At 36.2% G+C, this 18,140-nt stretch overlaps 1 protein-coding gene across 1 annotated transcript; it reads right to left on the reverse strand.

Moving 5' to 3' along the window:
- Nucleotides 1-5,737: 5,737 nt before the first annotated feature.
- On the reverse strand, nt 5,738-6,670 carry LOC123600853 (olfactory receptor 8B3-like). The gene has a single exon (XM_045483284.1). It carries the CDS (start codon nt 6,668-6,670, stop codon nt 5,738-5,740), a length of 933 nt encoding a protein of 310 aa, XP_045339240.1.
- Nucleotides 6,671-18,140: the final 11,470 nt, after the last annotated feature.

Below are 18,140 nucleotides of genomic sequence, written 5' to 3' on the forward strand. Positions count from 1 at the left end.
TATAGACTCCAGAGTTCCAAGACAAATCAGACAAATTCTGTAAGTGCAACTTTTGTGCAGGTGAGGAGACAGATTCCCGACATACTACTGTAATGTGCCATTTCCCCAGATTCCTCTTTTCTTTTTCTCAGCACTCCCTTTCCATGTACAGCTCTCCTGAACTCATCACTGACATTTGTTCAGCACATCCCCTCCCACTGTTCTCTACCTGCTCATACATTCAAATGCATTCATAAGAGCTATGTCCTGTATTTACAAAGAAACATTTTGTTGACCTATTGCTTTTGCCATTTGAAAATATTTCATTGAGGGGTTCCTGGGTGGCATCCGACTTCGGCTCAGGTCATGATCTCACAGTCTGTGAGTTCAAGCCATGCGTTGGGTTCTGTGCTGACAGCTCAGAGCCTGGAGCCTGCTTCAGATTCTGTGTCTCCCTCTCTTTGACCCTCCCCCATTCATGCTCTGTCTTTCTCTGCCTCAAAAATAAACATTAAAAAAGATTTCATTGGAATCACTTTAATGTTGTATGCTGTAGATATATCAAAACTCATCCACCCACTCCATACTGATGGAAATTCACTATCTTCCAGTTTTTTACAATAAAATCAATGTTATCACTATTATGCAAAAATCTTTATATGACAGTAACTGTATTTCAATGAGATAAGTTCCCAGAATATTGTCTTTCATTTTAATATGTATGTTTATATATTGGATTTCTCAAAGACTATTGCAATTCATATTCCCACGGGTAATTTATGAAACTATATTTATTCTCCTAGCACTTCTAAATTGTATTCCACTAAATATTAATGGGGTTGAGCATTCATTCATAAATTTGTAAACCTTTCCAATTTGCTTTCCTGTGATTTGCCTACTTATGTCTTTTCTTCATTTTCTCTATGCCTAAATATTTCCATATCTATATTCCCAAATTCTTTTCATCACGGAGCTATTAAAAACAATGCCTGAAGAAGTTCTTTAAAAATAAAAAGACTATATGAAGAAACTAGAAAAGGTTAAGAAAATGAAATCATATAATATGGAATGAGAACTATACCCTCATTACCATTACCCTAAATATAATGACAAATAACTTTCTACAAATCTATACAGTGGGTTTGTACATTGATCTTCCTCTTCCCTCAGACACTAGTAAAAATTCTTCAAGTGTGGTAAAGAGATTGTCTCTGCCCTGGACTGGTCTGGATTACTTTGTAAGTGTTATTTGGCCTCTGTTGGTTTCTTCTGTGTGAACCAATCTGTATTGTCAATGAAATGTGAAAGACACTTTCTGGATATTTTCTCCTTTGAGTACTTGGCTGTTATTTGTGTTCTGAAACATCTTAGTTAACTAAAACCACTGTTCGTGTTTTCATGGCTTTAAAAGAATGGTAAATTTTACATGATTTTTAAAAAGCTGATAGATTTAGAATCAAAACATCTAGGTCCTCGACTCAGCTTCTACCATTTATAAATTGTGATTCAGAACAAGCCATGAAATCTCTGAGAATCAGTTCCATCATCAATGAGATAGAAACTGGATCCCCTTCCCTACTGACCTCCCAGCACTTCCCTGAGGACCACATGGACACACAGATGTAACAGCATGGAGAAAACAGTAACACTACTTCCAGAACAATCATAACACCCTGCACATTCTCTATATTAATAAAGTGTGTCTATTCAACTTTATGTCATAGGGAGACTTTAAGCCGCCCACTGGATTCCACCAGCCATCCCCCTCGCTGAAGATAGGAGTCTCTGTCTTAGAATGTAAAACTTCCCCACAGTGAAAGTGATTTTAATGTTCAAATATACATTTTTTTTTTTTTACCACAGAGCCCTGGTGTTTCATTTACTACTTCATCTGGTGCTCAGCTGAATATACATAGAAATATCCCAATGCTAGAGAGAAAAACCAACTGCATCAGACTTCCAGAAAAATACCATGACTGCCCCCAACACAGACACGGATTCACCACAATCAATTTTCAATAATAATTTTGACTATACAAGACTGATTTTAGATTCTATCCATGTGTAGCATGTAACCCTACTGTGTTGTTATATGAAAAATCTATCTATCTTTCTACCTTATTTACAGTTGTGACATATTGCATATTGCACACATTGCCAGACACTTAGCAGGTATAAACATGTTTGCTGTTGTTGCTTTTACATAATTAAATGAATAATTGAAGCAATAATCATTTCCTTTTGCAGGATTCAGTAGTATTTCCTACTCAGCCCTGCCTCACTGGAGCCAGAAACAGGAACCATGTACCTGAATGTTCTTGCAAAGATTCAAAGTGGGTCACATGCCATGCAATAGATGTTAGGCAGAAATCTCATAAACTATAAGGTTTGAATACACTGAGTGCATGTGTGAGTGTGTGTGTGTGTGTGTGTGTGTGTGTGTGTGTAGGGAGGCATTATAAAGAAGAGTGGGTTCAACAAAGCTGGGGTTCAGGAATTAAAGGGATATAGAACTCAAAACCCCTTTTACTTCTCGTTTTCATCAATTCTTAACCACAGCACACCCTAGTCATGCTCATTCCAAACCTAATCCTGAGTAACAACAGTAGGTCACTTACAGAAAATTTACATGAAACAAATTTAGCATGTAATCTGAAAATTTTCCTTATGATTTAACTAAGAGGACCATTTTTATATGTTATAACTCAGAAACTCCAAACTTGCACACAAATTAGGAAAAAAAAATCTCCTTCCTAATACACAGGCAGAGGTGAATCCTATGGCTTACTTATTTGACTCTCAGCTGTGACAACTTCAATAGAATTATTCTGTCTCTCAAAACTTCTTTTATCACATTTCATGTAACACACAGAATAAAAAAACTACAAAGGATAATCCTATGCTGTGCATGTAAAACACCTGACTTGTTTCCTCTGACATATTCCTCTCTTTGAAAGAGGTCCAAATAGTTTCATAGTACTTATAAATGCATTAACTAAAAAACTAATTTGCTTCTTAAAACTTTAGCACCTTAAATTTTACAATGTCTTTTTATCTGCTTTTTTATTAATAATTTCCAAAATAATCTGAAAGAATGGGATCTAATTTTAAATAAAGGATTTTCTTTTCCTGAAATTGGAACAGAAGTCATTTGTATTTGAATCTCACCATATGAAAGATCAATGACTTTTAAATCCACTCTTTGGTCCACCTCAAAAGAGCAATAAAATACATGAAGAGTGAATGCAGTCTACAATGTCTTCAAAGGATCCCAAATACCACAGCCATAAACTTTTCTTCCAGTATGGAAAACAATTTTATCAACACAGTAAAACAAAAGCAAAATAAAAACTCCACTCGTGACCCCTTTTTTTATATAAATAGTGAAAATCAAGCATATTAATATTGGGGTCACAACATGGGAAATGAGTGGTCATTTAAAACCACAGGTCATGGATTTAGCAATGCCAAATGCCTCAAAAACAATCAAGCCAACAATCTAGCTATGCTAACTTTCAAAATACCTAAATAGTGAGTAGAGATTGGAAAAAGTAAAATAGTGAACGTTTTTAAAATTATCTTAGAAAATGTTTAAGTTGTCACTCCATGCAACATATTAAGGATTTTTGAGTGTTCATCAATTTGCCGTTTTCTCAAAAGAAAAACAACCCAACATTCCACTACAGAAAAGACACTGTCACCATTTCATTTATTCACCAAATAGCGCATTCAGACAAGATTGGGCGCAGTCAGGGTGTTATGGCCATAGACCAAATAGTTCTTTCAAATTGCCATTGTTCTAGCTGCGGTTTGAGATTACCGTACTTCAAAATCCATACGGGAGTAACATATGAAAGCCACCAAAAAGCAGGGGTGATTTTATTGTTCCCAGGTCTACCAGTCCTGTGAATTTAACTTTTTAAATATCAAATAACTTAAGATTTTATTCTATCAAGAGAAATCCTGTCATCCACATACTATTTCTAGGGCCTTCCCAAAAGAATAGAGTCACAGAAAACTTTCCTTTCTCATCATTTTACACTCTATTCCTTCTTCCTAACTTGATTACAACTCATTATTTTATCTCTACTTACCCTACCTGGTTCCCTACAAATGTGAGTATAGCTATTGGTCTTCATTCCCAAGACCATTATTAATATGGGTATATTATAAGTTTTAATGAAAACTTCATGGAAAGTGAAGGATAATTACAGTATTCTATGGAACAGGTTATAAATTCAGAATGAAATATGGTTTCTAAAATTTTATTGTCCATTCCTTACTGAGGGTCTTCTGATTTATTGGCCATATATCTCTTTGGACCATAGAATAATGGCATGTTCCTGGAAAATCTTTCTTCCTGTGTCTTGTTTGAATTAGAAGACTCTGAAAACATTTCACATTTTTCTTTTCTTGCAAAAATGTCAGCATTCAAAATAGAAAAGTTTTCTCATATTTCATGTTTACTAAAATAAAAATAAAGTGAATTAGAAAGTATACTAGAAAAAGTAGTTGACTTGAAATCAAGTAGCTAATAGTCTATTCTAGACTTCTCTATGAAGAAGCTGTGTGACTTTAATTAATCATTAACCCCGATAAATATTAGCAATCTAGGGGCGCCTGGGTGGCGCAGTCGGTTAAGCGTCGGACTTCAGCCAGGTCACGATCTCGCGGTCCGTGAGTTCGAGCCCCGCGTCAGGCTCTGGGCTGATGGCTCAGAGCCTGGAGCCTGTTTCTGATTCTGTGTCTCCCTCTCTCTCTGCCCCTCCCCCGTTCATGCTCTGTCTCTCTCTGTCCCAAAAATAAATAAACGTTGAAAAAAAAAAAATATTAGCAATCTATTATGTGTGACTTTGAGTGGTAAAAATGAAATCTCTGCTAAAAGAAGTTTAATGTGTAGGGTTTGCAGCTGCAAAATGGAGTAAAATTGATAGTTGTTATGGAATCTTTTATAATTGTGAAACATTGGCATTTGAAGGAGTCATAATCCTGCCCACAGTACAATGGAAAGAAAGGAATAGAGACAGATTGTCTAGTTCATGGTTCCAACTGCACATTACAAGTGTCAGTTAAGAAACCCCCCAATGCACAAGGTAACACTTGTGTTATTTTATTGATCATTTGTTAAATCATTCATCTTTTTCCAGGAAAAAGTCCATTAATGACATTTTAAAAAACAGATAAATATGTTTCTTTTTTTTTTTTTTTGATGGTCTGATGGTAGTTGCCACATTATTTTATTTGTTGCTTCCAATAGACCTGTGAAAAAGATACTATTATTCTCCTTTTCTACATCAAGTCTTTCACTTTTGGTGAGCAGCATATTAACCCATGAAGTTTTAAAACATGCATATATATCCTGTTTTCCATTTCATAAGCTCTGGATTTGAGACTCAGTATCTCCATCTTTTTTTAAGTTCAACAAGTGATTTTAAAGTATAATTAGGCTTAAAATATCCTTCCATATATAAACAAGAGAAGCTATTAGAGGTTAAATAATCTAATCTTAGAATATGTTTCTTAATGTTATTCTTAAATAGGAAAAATGAGGAAAAGGAGCAAAAGTTGTAAAAATGGTAATCAAAGGAATCAGATCAAACCTAAAAAAAAAAAAAAAAACCAGAAACAGATTGAGAGAAGACTCATATTTCCTTCACCACAGTGAGAAACAGGATAGGAAGACTTCCACTAAAATTACTATAAATAAACACACGCAATATCCCTACCCTATGACCACTTGCACAGACACTGTTTCTGATCAAAACACTCTCCTACCGAGGGTTCTTCTCAGAGCAATTTTAACATCTTTGTTCCTCAAACTATAGATTAAGGAGTTCATCATGGGAACCACATTGGTATAAAAGACAGAAGAGATTTTCCCCTCATCCATAGACCCAACAGAAGATGGTTTAAGATACATAATTGCACCTGACCCAAAGAACAAGGAAACAGCAATTATGTGGGAACTGCAGGTGCTGAACGCTTTGGACCTGCCCTCAGTGGAGCTGATGTGGAGGATGCTGGAAAGGATGCAACCATAAGACACAAAGATGGTGACACTGGGCACAATGATGTTGATGCCCACCACGATGAAAACCACCAGCTCATTCACGTAGGTGCTTGTGCAGGAGAGCTGGAGAAGGGGGAGGATGTCACACAAATAATGGTTGATGGTGTTTGCATCACAGAAGGTCAGTCTCAGCATGCATCCTGTGTGGGCCATAGCACCCGAAAATGCCATCAAATATGAACCAAGCATAAGGCTGGAACACACTTTAGGGGACATGACAACATTATACAAAAGTGGGTTACAGATGGCCACATAGCGATCATAGGCCATTGATGTCAGCACATAGCATTCAGAAATTACAAAAAAACAGAAAAAGTAAAGCTGGGTCATGCATCCCATATAAGAGATAATATTTTTCTTTGATAGGAAATTCATCAGCATTTTTGGTGTAAATACTGAAGAATAGCAGAGGTCTATGAAGGACAAATTGAAGAGGAAAAAGTACATGGGGGTGTGTAGGTATGAATTCAGCCCAATTAAAATGATCAAGCCCATATTTCCCAACACAGTGACCATATACATGACTAGAAATAGGCAGAACAGGGGAAGCTGGAGTTCAGATAGGTCTGTTAATCCCACCAGAATGAATTCAGTCACAGAAGAGGCATTTCCAGGAGTCATTCTTTTCTAAGGGGAATCTGTGGACACACAAGAAAACTCAGAAAAACTCAGCTCTTCCTGCAATATCTCATCCCACAAGAGAGTGTGTACACTGGGAATGTCTAAGACTAGCCCAACCCGGACCCATTGAATCTGTCTTTTCCATCAACATGAGACTAAGTGACAGGGACTTTCCCTTACTAGAGTCTTAATAAGCTAAATGTAGCAAAGTGCATCACAAACTTTGCCTTAAGAGGGAAAGCCAGTGCTGCCACATGCCAACGTGACTGCTGGAAAACCAAGGTGAGTAAGAAGAAGCATGGCCCACGACAGAATCATCCTTCTCCCATCTCACTATTTCTTCATTCACTTGAACCTTCTCATCACCAGTAAAGTTGGAGGCAGAGACCCTAACAAGCTGAAGCTGGCCTCTAATGGGCCAGATTAGATTTAGTGGATTGGGAACCATGAATATTGTTCCTAATCCAACACTAAGGGACCAGAGTCTAGGTGAGGTTGAGTTACTGTCCCATGTCACAGAGAAAACGTCATAAATCTAGAACATTGAGGGTTCCACCCATGGAGAGGGAACTGACTGAGATACTACATCCTCTGAACCCTCTGATCTCTGAACATTCTTTTATCCCCTGAAACATATTCTCCTGTCAGTTTTACTTGAGTCTTAGGACTACACAAAATGGCGGGGGGGAGGGAAGTGGCTTACCTTACATTTTTGGACTTCCATGTCAAATCAATAAGGACACTGATATAAACAGAATTCAGAAACTCACCTTCCTTAGGCCAGAAAACCTCAGTGCTTCCTTATCTTTGGTATTTACCCCTGTAGTCTTGGAAAGGAAATTTCAGGCTCTTGAGGCCTTGGTTTCTTTAATTCTAAAAGGATTTAGCCCATACTTAATTTCAGATATGCCCTTCAAATATTTCTGGACTATATATCATAATTTCTGATTATAACTTTCAGTCCTCTCAAGCAGCAAAGACCAAAGTCTTTATTATCATCACATTTGCTACTTAAGACACAGAAGACTGAATGTGAGTTTAATGATAAAGTGCACTTGATTATAAACAGGGTAGATGTTTGCTCAGTCTCCATCCCAAGGAATAGTCTATGTACAAAAGAGAAATAAAGGGATTGATTGTGTTTACACTCGGGACCACAATCTCTCTTTAGTTCTTTAGGGACTCAATAGCTAATCAAGTTTACATTTCACTCTAAGGATTGTACATTCCCCAAGGCAGAGGCAAAACTAAACTCCCATCTTTCTTTAGGGACTCAATAGCTAATCAAGTTTACATTTCACTCTAAGGATTGTACATTCCCCAAGGCAGAGGCAAAACTAAACTCCCATCTTTCTATCATCTTCATCTCTTAATGAAAATCTATTGCATAAGTTCTTTCTCCCTTTCTTCCCATATCCTAAATGAAAACTTTCCATAGAGTTTGCCTACAGCCTTATTTCTTTTTCTTAAATATTTCAAATATTGCAGTAATTCAATTCAGTTGTTATCTCTCCTGGGTCACCTCCAAAAAGAAAGGTTAATACCTTTCTCACTTTTAAAGGTGTTTTTTTAATTTTTTAAATTCCAGTATAATTAAGGTACAATTTTATTAGTTTCAGGTATACTGATTCAACAACTCTATATCTTATTCAGTGTTCATCACAATAAGTGTACTTTTTAATGTTTATTTATTTATTATGTGTGTGTGTGAGAGAGAGAGAGGGAGAGAGAGGGAGGGAGGGAGAGGGAGGGAGGGAGAGAGAGAGAGAAGGGGAAATGAAGAGAGAGGGAGAGAGAGAGAGAATCCCAAGCAGGATTGGTGCTGTCAGTGAATAGCCCTATGCAGGGCTTGAACCCATGAACTGCAAGATCATGACCTGAGCCAAAACCAAGAGTCAGACACTTAACCGACTGAGACATCCAGGCACCCATGATAAATGTACTCTTCATCCCCTTAATTTATTTCACTCTTACTCCCACCCACCTCCCCCCTGGTAAGATTATCAATTTGTTCTCTATAGTTAAGAGTCTGTTTTTTTGGTCTCTTTTTTTCTTTATTGTTTTGTTTCTTAAATTCCACATATGAGTGAAATCTGGTATTCATCTTTCTCTGACTGACATTTAACTTAGCATTATACAATCTATATCCATCAATGTTGTTGTAAATAGCTAGATTTCATTCCTTTTTTATGACTGAGTAAAATTCTATTGTATATACATATTGCCTCTTCTTTCATCTATCAATAGACACTTGGGTTGCTTTCATATTTTACCTATTATAAATAATAGGGGTTCATAGAGCTTTTCAAATTAGTGTTTTTGTATTCTTTGGGTAAATACACCATAGTGGAATTACTGGATCATATAGTAATTCTATTTTTAACTTTTTGAGGAACCTCCATACTGTTTTCCACAGTGGCTGCACCAGTTTGCATTCCCACCAACAATGCATGAGAGTCACCCTTTCTCCACATCCTCACCAACACCTGTTGTTTCTTGTGCTGTTCATTTTAGCCATTCTGATAGGTATGAATGATATTTCATTGTGATTTTAATTTGCATTTCCCTGGTGATGAGTGATGTTGAGCATCCTTTCATTTGTCCATTGACCATCTGTATGTCTTCTTTGGAGAAATGTCTATTCATGTCTTCTCCCATTTTTTAATTGGGTTACTTGTTTTTTTGTGTTGAATTGTATAAGTCCTTTATATTTTGGATACTTACCCCTTATTGGATATATCATTTGTAAATGTCTTCTTGCATTCAATAGGTTGGGTTTTTTATTTTGTTGATTGTTTCCTTTGCTGTGCAGAATCTTTTTATTTTTATGTAGTCCCAATAGTTTATGTTTACTTTTGTTTCCCTTGCCTCAGGAGACATATCTAGAAAGATGCTGTTACAGCCAATGTTAGAGAAATTATTGTCTGTACTCTCTTCTAGTATTTTTATGGTTTCAGGTTTCACATTTAGGTCTTTAATCTATTTTGAGTGTATTTTTGTATATGGTGTAAGAAAGGTTTTTTTTTTTTTTTTTTTTTTTTGCTATAACTGTCCAATTTTCCCAACCCCATTTGTTAAAAAGACTGTTTTTCCATTGCATATTATTGCATCCTTTATCATAGATTAATTGATCATATAATCATGGATCTATTTCTGGGATCTCTATTCTACTCTATTGATCTATGTTTCTATTCTTGTGCCAGTACCATACTATTTTGATTACTATAGATATGTAGTATATTTGATTACTACAGTAGTATTTGATTTGTAGTATTTGATTACTACAGATTTGTAGTTAGCTATTACTTTATTGAGGGTGTTTATCATGAATTTATGTTGTACTTTGTGAAATGCTTTTTCTCCATATTGAAATGGTAATATGATTTTTATCCTTTCTCTTATTGATATGATGTATCATGACGGTTGATTTGTGAATTCTGAACCACCTTGCATCCCAGGAATAAGTCCCACTTGATCATAGTGAATGATTTTTTAAATGTATTGTTGGATTCAGTTTGCTAATATCTTGTTGAGGACTTAAGCATCTATGCTCACCAGAGATATTAACCTATAGTTCTCTTTTTCTGTACTGTAATTATCTGGCTTAGATATCAGTGTTATGCTGGACTTGTAGAATGAATTTGGAAGTGTTTCTTCTTCTATTTCTTGGAGTAGTTTGAGAAGAAAAGGTACTAACTCTTCTTTAAATGTTTAGTAGAATATGCCTGTGAAGCCAGATATCTGGTTCTGGACTTTTGTTTTGGGAAGGTTTTTTTTTATTATTATTGATTATTTTTCATTGCTGGTAATTGGTCTCTTCAAATCTTCTATTCTTTCCAGCTTCAGTTTCTAGGAATTTTTTCCATTTCTTCTACTTTGTCCAATTTGTTGGCATATAATTTTTCATAATACTTTCTTATAATCTTTTGTATTTCTGTGGTGTTGGTCATTATTTCTCTTCTTTCATTTCTGATTTTGTTTGAGTCCTTTCTCTCCTTTTTAAAAAATGATTCTGGCTACCATTTATCATTTTTGTTGATCTTTTCAAAGAATCAGCTCATGGTTTCATTGATCTGTTCTATTTTTTTTTTTTAATTTCTATTTCATTTATCTCTGCTATAATCTTTATTTCCTCCTGTTACTGGTTTAGGGTTGTGTTTATTCTTCTTTTTCTAGCTCCTTTAGTTGTAAGGTTGGGTTGTTTATTTGAGATTTTTCTTGCTTCTTGAGGTAGACCTGTATTACTATAAACTTCACTCTTAGGGGTGCTTGGGTGGCTCAGTTGGTTAAATGTCCAACTTCGGCTCAGGTCATGATCTCGCAGTTCACAAGTTCAAGCCCCGCGTCGGGCTCTGTGCTGACAGCTCAGAGCCTGGAGTCTGCTTCAGATTCTGTGTGTGTGTCTCTCTCTCTGCCCCTCCCCTGCTCATGCTCTGTCTCTCTCTCTCTCAAAAATAAACAAAAACACTTAAAAATTTAAAAAATTCACTCTTAGAACAAAGATTTTTGACCATTGTGTTTTCATTTTCATTTGTCTTCATGTATTATTTTATTTCCTCTTGACTCATTCATTCTTTCTTTTTAAATGTTTATTTATTTATTGAGAGAGAGAAAAAAAACGAGTGGGAAAGAGGCAAAGAGAGAGAGAGAGGGAGAATCCCAAGCAGGCATCATGCTGTCTGCTTGGAGCCCCACACAGGGCTCGATTTCACGAACTGTGAGATCATGACCTGAGCCGAAATGAAGAGTTGGATGCTTAACCAACTGAGCCACCCAGGTGCCCCAACTTATTCACTCTTTTATAGTATGTTATTTAATCTCTATGTATTTGTGGTATTTCCAGATTTTTTCTTGTGATTGATTTCTAGTTTCATAGTGATGTGATCAGAAAAGATACTTGGTATGACTTCAATCTTTTTGAATCTGTTGGGACTTGTTTTGTGGATTAACATATGATCTATTCTGTAGTGTCCCATGTACACTTGAAAAGAATGTGTATTCCACTCTTTTAGGACAGAATGTTCTGAATATATCTGTTATATTCATCTGGTCCAATACGTCATTCAAAGCCACTGTTTCCTTATTGATTTTGTTTGGATGATCTATCCATTGATGTAGTGGGGTGTTAAAATCCTTTACTATTATTGTATCACTATCAACTACTTCCTTTATGTTTATTAATAGCTGCTTTATGTATTTGGGTGCTCCCACATTGGTTTCATAAATATTTACAATTGTTGTACCTTCTTGTTGGATTGTTCCCTTTATGATTATGTAGTGTCCCTCTTTGTCTCTTGTTACAGTCTTTGTATTAATGTCTGTCTTGTCCAATATAAGTATTGCTGCCCAGGCTTTTGTTTCACTTCCATTTGCACAATAAATGCCTCTCCATCCCTTCACTTTCAATCTGTATGCATCTTTAGGTCTGAAATGAGTCTTTTGTAAGCAGTATACAGATGGATCTTTTTTTTTTATCCATTTCATCACCTCTGTCTTTTGATTGAAGAATTTAGTCCATTTACATTCAGAGTAATTATCGACATGTATGTACTTATCATCATTTTATTTCTTGTTTTATGGTTGTTTTTGTAGGTCTTCTCTGTCCCTTTCTTCTCTTACTCTGTTTTCTCATGGCTTGCTGGCTTTCTGTAGTGATACAGTTGGATTCCTTTCTTTTATTTTTTACATATCTATTACTAGTTTTTGATTTGTGGTTCCAATCAGGTTTGAATATAACATCTTATGCATATAGCAGTCTATATTGAGTCAATGGATGAGTAATTTTGAACCCATTCTAAAAGCACTAAGTTTTTACTTCCTTCTGCCATCATGTTTTAAGTATATGGTGTCATACTTCACATCCTTTTATCATGTGAATACCTTGACTGATTTTTAGATATACATTTACTTTTATTGCTTTTGTGCTTCCCACTTTTCTTACTCCTGCTTATGGTCTTTACACTCAACAAGTCCCCTTTAGTATTTAATATTTCTTGGAGGGCTGGTTTAGTGGTCATGAATTCCTTTAGCTTTTGCTTGTTTGGGAAACTATCTTTCCTTCTATTCTGAACGATAGCCTTGCTGGATACAGTATTCTTGGCTGCAGGTTGTTTTCTTTCAGCACTTTGAATATATCATGCCATGCCCGTCTAGCCTTTAGAATGTTTCTACTGGAAAATTAGCTAATTTCCTTATGGGGAAAAGTAGTATATAACTACTTTTATTTTCTCTTTCATCTTTTAAAATTCTCTTTATCACAACTTTTTTGCCATTTTATTTACAATGTATTTTGGTGTGGACCTCCTTGGGTTGATTTGGGTGAGGGGGAGGGTCTCTGTGCCCCCTTGGATCTGTATATCTGTTTCATTCCCCATATTCAGGAACTTTTCAGCTATTATTTATTCAAATAAATTTTCTGCTCCTTATCTTTCTTCTCCTTCTGGGATCCCTATAATGCAAATGTTATATGCTTGATGGTGTCGCTGAATTCCCTTAATCTATTCTCATTCTTTATTATCCTTTTTTCTTTCTCCTGTTCAGCTTGATTGCTTTCCATTATTCTGTCATTCAGGTCACTGACCCATTCTTCTGCTTTCTCTGTTTTTAATTTCAGTTATTGGGTTAGTCATCTCTGATTGGTTCTTTTTTAGGTTTTCTATTGCTTTGCTGTGGGACTCACTGAGATTCTCCACTCTTCTCAAGTCCAGTGAGTATCTTTATGATCATTACTTTAAATTCTCTATCAGGCTTATTACTTATCTCCATTTTGTTTAGCTCTTCTACTGTGATTTTGTCCTGTTCTTACATTTGGGACATATTCCTTGTCCACTCATTTGTCTAGCTTTCTGTATCTGTTTCTATGTGTTAGGAAAGTCAGCTATGGCTCCTGCTGGAAAGTAGTGGCCTGCAGTGCAATGTCCCCTGTTCACCAGAACTTGGCACTTTAGGAGTGTCTTCTCCATGTTACATGCACCCTACTGTTGTGGCTGAGTCACATTTGCCTTTAGTCCAGTCATCTGCAATGGCTCTCTTTTCCAGCTGTGGAAAGGATTTGGTCCCTCTGTTGTTCATGGACCATTCTGGGGCCATCTTGGGCATGAATAGGGTCAGACCTTGAGCTCTGGTTACATGGAACTGCAGGGCACTCTCCCAGTGTTGTGCTCTAAGAAGCTTTCATTGGTGGGCAGGGCCACAGCCAGGCCAGATATCTGCCCCCAACTCACTTATGGGTCCACCACTAAACTGGTATGTATAGTTATCTTCCCTTCTACCCAAGGCAGGAGTCACTTTAGAGTGGTACTGCCCTCTTTCAGGGATATTTGCACACTTCCATGCTTGTGGCATTGCTGTGGATGGACTCCTACCAAGGGCATGGTGGATAGGGAGGGCCCATAAGAGAATGCAGAGGCAGGGCACATTGTATTAGCAAGGTGTGCACAGGTCCGCTGTGGAAGGAGACCTGATCAGCTTTGGAGAATGGTCAAGCCGGGGGGTGTCAGCAGGGGCACACAAGGATGGCACAGGCTGATAGCGAAGCTGGGTGAGAGTGTTTGCACTGTGCTGATTCTCAAAGGTGTCTGGGTATCTAGGCTGGGACACAGGGGAGAAATGTTGCCCACCAGCTCCTTTGTTCTTGGAGAAGTCTCCCAAAGATACCTGCCCCTCCAGCACATGTTCTGAGATTAGTAAATAAATCTACTTCCCATATATCCTGGACATTTTTCAAACTTCTGCTTCTATGCTGTACCTCAGAGGGGCTATTTGTTATGCTATGTCTTTAAGGGCAGAGACTCAGTATCTTATCACCCTCTGGCTCTGGGAAGCCTGCTGATTTTTAAAGTTCCAGGGGTCAAGCCACACTAATTATAAGAACTCATGAAGTTAGGTCTCTCTGGCTTTCAAAGACAAATGTGGTGGGCATTCATCTTCCCAGTGTGGGTCCCTCATGCCTGGGATGCCTAGTGTGGCATCTGCCTTTCTCCCTTCTCTGTACCTGTGGTGTCCCTCCAGCCTGGGGACAGTCAGTCAGGTTGCAGCCCATATCTCTGCCCTTCCTACTGTTTTTGATGTAGCTTCTTCTCTACATTTAGCTGTGGAGAATCTGTTCTGCCAGGCTTTACATCATTTTCTGGGTTGTTTACACCAATATGGGTGTTATCCAGGTGTATCTGTGGGATGAGGGAAGCTTAGGATCCTCCTATCCGAGCATCTTCCTCAGAAGTCCCAATTTTAAAGTTTTTATTTCTAAATACCTTCTGTAATTTGTCCCTGAAAGTCCTACTGGGTCCTTAAATGTAAGAGGCCATACATTTAATGATTTAATGAAGAAATGATGCCATATTCTTTTCCTCATAGAAAAGAGTGGGGGCTAAGGAGTTAGTGGGCATGTGTTCGAACCATACACCATGCTTACAAACTTGACAAATTACTTAAAATCTCCATGCCTTGAGTTCACAATCTTTAAAATAGTGATGACAATAACAGCATCTCTTTCATTGGTTTGTTTTGATGACTAAATGAAAAAATGTACGTAAAATATTTAGAACAGTACCTGGCATGTGGTAAATAGTCAATCAATGTCAGCTGTTGTTATTTACATTCGAGAACTTCCAGATCTTGTATCATAACACTCATAAGACATTCTTCCCTTTAATTCTCATGTTCTCCCATAAACTGTAAGCTTTACAAGGACAAACATTAGTTCTGTCTTGTTTACTACTTTTCTCACGGTGTTCAGAAGACATTCTTCCCTTTAATCCTCATGTTCTCCCATAAACTGTAAGTTTTATAAGGACAGACATCAGTTCTGTATTGTTTACTATTTTTCTCACAGTGTTATGTAGAGTACAGAATGCATACTAGGCACTCCATAAATAATTCTGTAAATTATGGTGTTCTTTGGTGAAAACCTTCAGAAAGGCTTCCACATTTCTCACAGGCTATAAACATCAGAGTCTACGATGATTTCCATCCACTTCCCTCAGGCACTACACAAGTTCAATAAGTTTTTAGCTCTTAATTCAACTATGCTGCTGAACTGTAGTGACTCCTAACTGTTATTCTAGCATTTTCCCACATACTTCCTTGCATTTAGCCATATTCACTGCTGCTAGAAAAAGTTCTGAAAGCACAGGTCTGTCCTTCAATTACCCAATGGGCAACTGAAACACTAATAAAAACATGAGTCTCAAAAGCTATGATTTTTATATAAAATTAAAGAAGAAATCAATTGAGAGTTAAATCTGAAAAAAAAATCATGAAAGTACTATTTTGATTGATTGTAGTGTTTTGAGTACATTAAGTATTGTGCGAACTCTTACCCTTCTCCACAAATATAAAAAAGAGAATGTTTACATTTCAGAGACTACAGGAGTACAATGAATGAAAAGCACTAGCCAAGTGAACTGAAGAATGTACTTAAAATTTAAGTGTAAATATTTACATACTCTCCTTTCTATCATAATACAATTTTTCTCTTCAGTGTTTACTGAAAGTTACAAGACTATCCCCCAAGATATTCATTTGTTATTATAATATACTACTTAGTATCTCAGGAATGTAATCATTAACCCATGTTATCAATTAGGAAGTTTGTACCTTTATTACAGAATGCTCAAATACTCATTTAAAATAGGCAATTATTTTTCTCAAATAATAATAAATTTGGAGGTACAGCATCCTAGGGTTGGTTCGCCAACTAAATACTCTCAAGGACCCAGGTTCTTCTATTCCACTGTCCTCAAACTATTGGCCTCGTCCTCAAACTTTTCACCTCCTAGTCACAAAATGACTGCCATAGCTCCAATAATCCAATCTAAAAACAATTACATCCAAAGAAGAAAGCAAGAGAACAAGAGGACAGAACTCCTTTCAAATATCTCTCTTTATATCATGAAGTAAATTTCCAGAAGCCAATGGGCGACTTCCCTAAAGGGAAGACTTCAGTCAGAAAAGACTATACCACATGGTAAGGAATAGAGAAAAGCTGGAAAGAAAAGAATACTATTCCCAAGCATTTGCCGTATGAGTCCACCAAAATTTGCAGAAAACTCTTCTGTTCTGGAAACTGGATTATTTTAGGTTTGTATGTTTATCCTTATTTTTCATTATTTCTCCAATGGTTTCTTTTGAAAATTTCAGCATGAAAAAGCTATTTAGTAGTGAAAAACAATAATAAAAGTAGAGTCCTGGTCAGACAAAAAAAGTTAATAGTATGCTCTGAATGGCCAGATGTAAGAGTGGTAAACCCAAGGAGCGTGAGAGAATTGAGAAAGACCCAAGAGCTTTCTTTCCTTATCTAGATATTTTCTTTCCAAAATATTTTCTGTACATTATTTACAGGATTCTGTGTAATAAGTCTAATAGATAGTGTGCAGAAACTTGCAAAAACTCACAAAATTATAATATATATTACCTAACTCTTTTAACACTAAATATGACTGTTTATACAAACATTACTCCAACTATGAAGACATTCACCAAAAGTTGAACTATGTCATGAATACCCCATTCCACTTGCCCTAATTTAACTATTTACCTATCTCATATTGTTGGGCTAAGTTTGGGGAAACTAAATACCCATATGGGGAAAAATACAGCTATAAATACTTAATAAACTATTTTGGCAATATTTTATGAACTGGGTGGAGATTACATTGATTTATTATTTATTAAATTATGAATAAATATTCTGTGAACTTTTCAATATGTGTGTTATGTTTCATGGTAAAATAAAAGTTTAGTATTTTCAATAAATACCATATTAATGTAAATTATTTGAAACTCAAAATACACTTGAAAAATGTCATTATTTTTTTAGATTAAATAACTTTATTTTTATTATTTTTTATATGAAATTTATTGTCAAATTGGTTTCCATACAACACCCAGTGCTCCTTCCAACAGGTGCCCTCCTCAATGCCCATCGCCCACCCTCCCCTCTCTCCCACTCCCCATCAACCCTCAGTTTATTCTCAGTTTTTAAGAGTCTCTTATGGATAAATGGATAAAGAAATTGTGGTTTATATACACAATGGAATACTATTTGGCAATGAGAAAGAATGAAATATGGCCTTTTGTAGCAACGTGGATGGAACCGGAGAGTGTTATGCTAAGTGAAATAAGTCATACAGAGAAAGAAAGATACCATATGCTTTCACTCTTATGTGGATCCTGAGAAACTTAACAGACCATGGGGGAGGGGAAGGAGACTTGTCATTATTTTATTTATTAGATAATATTTCCAAATAAAATATCTTCATAATCCTTAATTAAAATATGTGCTTGTTTCTGGAACCTATTTTTTCTATCAGGTTTTGTGAATTAAACAGCAATTACTGATCATGAATTCTTAATGCGTATAATCATAAATTTTTTTACAATCCCCATAACAAAAAATATTGAATATAAAAGTAACATAGAGTTTTAAATCACTTTTAAAACCATTCAAAAGTTTACAAATGAAATCATT

This window comes from Leopardus geoffroyi, chromosome D1 (genome assembly GCF_018350155.1).
Source record: "Leopardus geoffroyi isolate Oge1 chromosome D1, O.geoffroyi_Oge1_pat1.0, whole genome shotgun sequence".
Lineage (NCBI taxonomy): Eukaryota > Metazoa > Chordata > Mammalia > Carnivora > Felidae > Leopardus > Leopardus geoffroyi.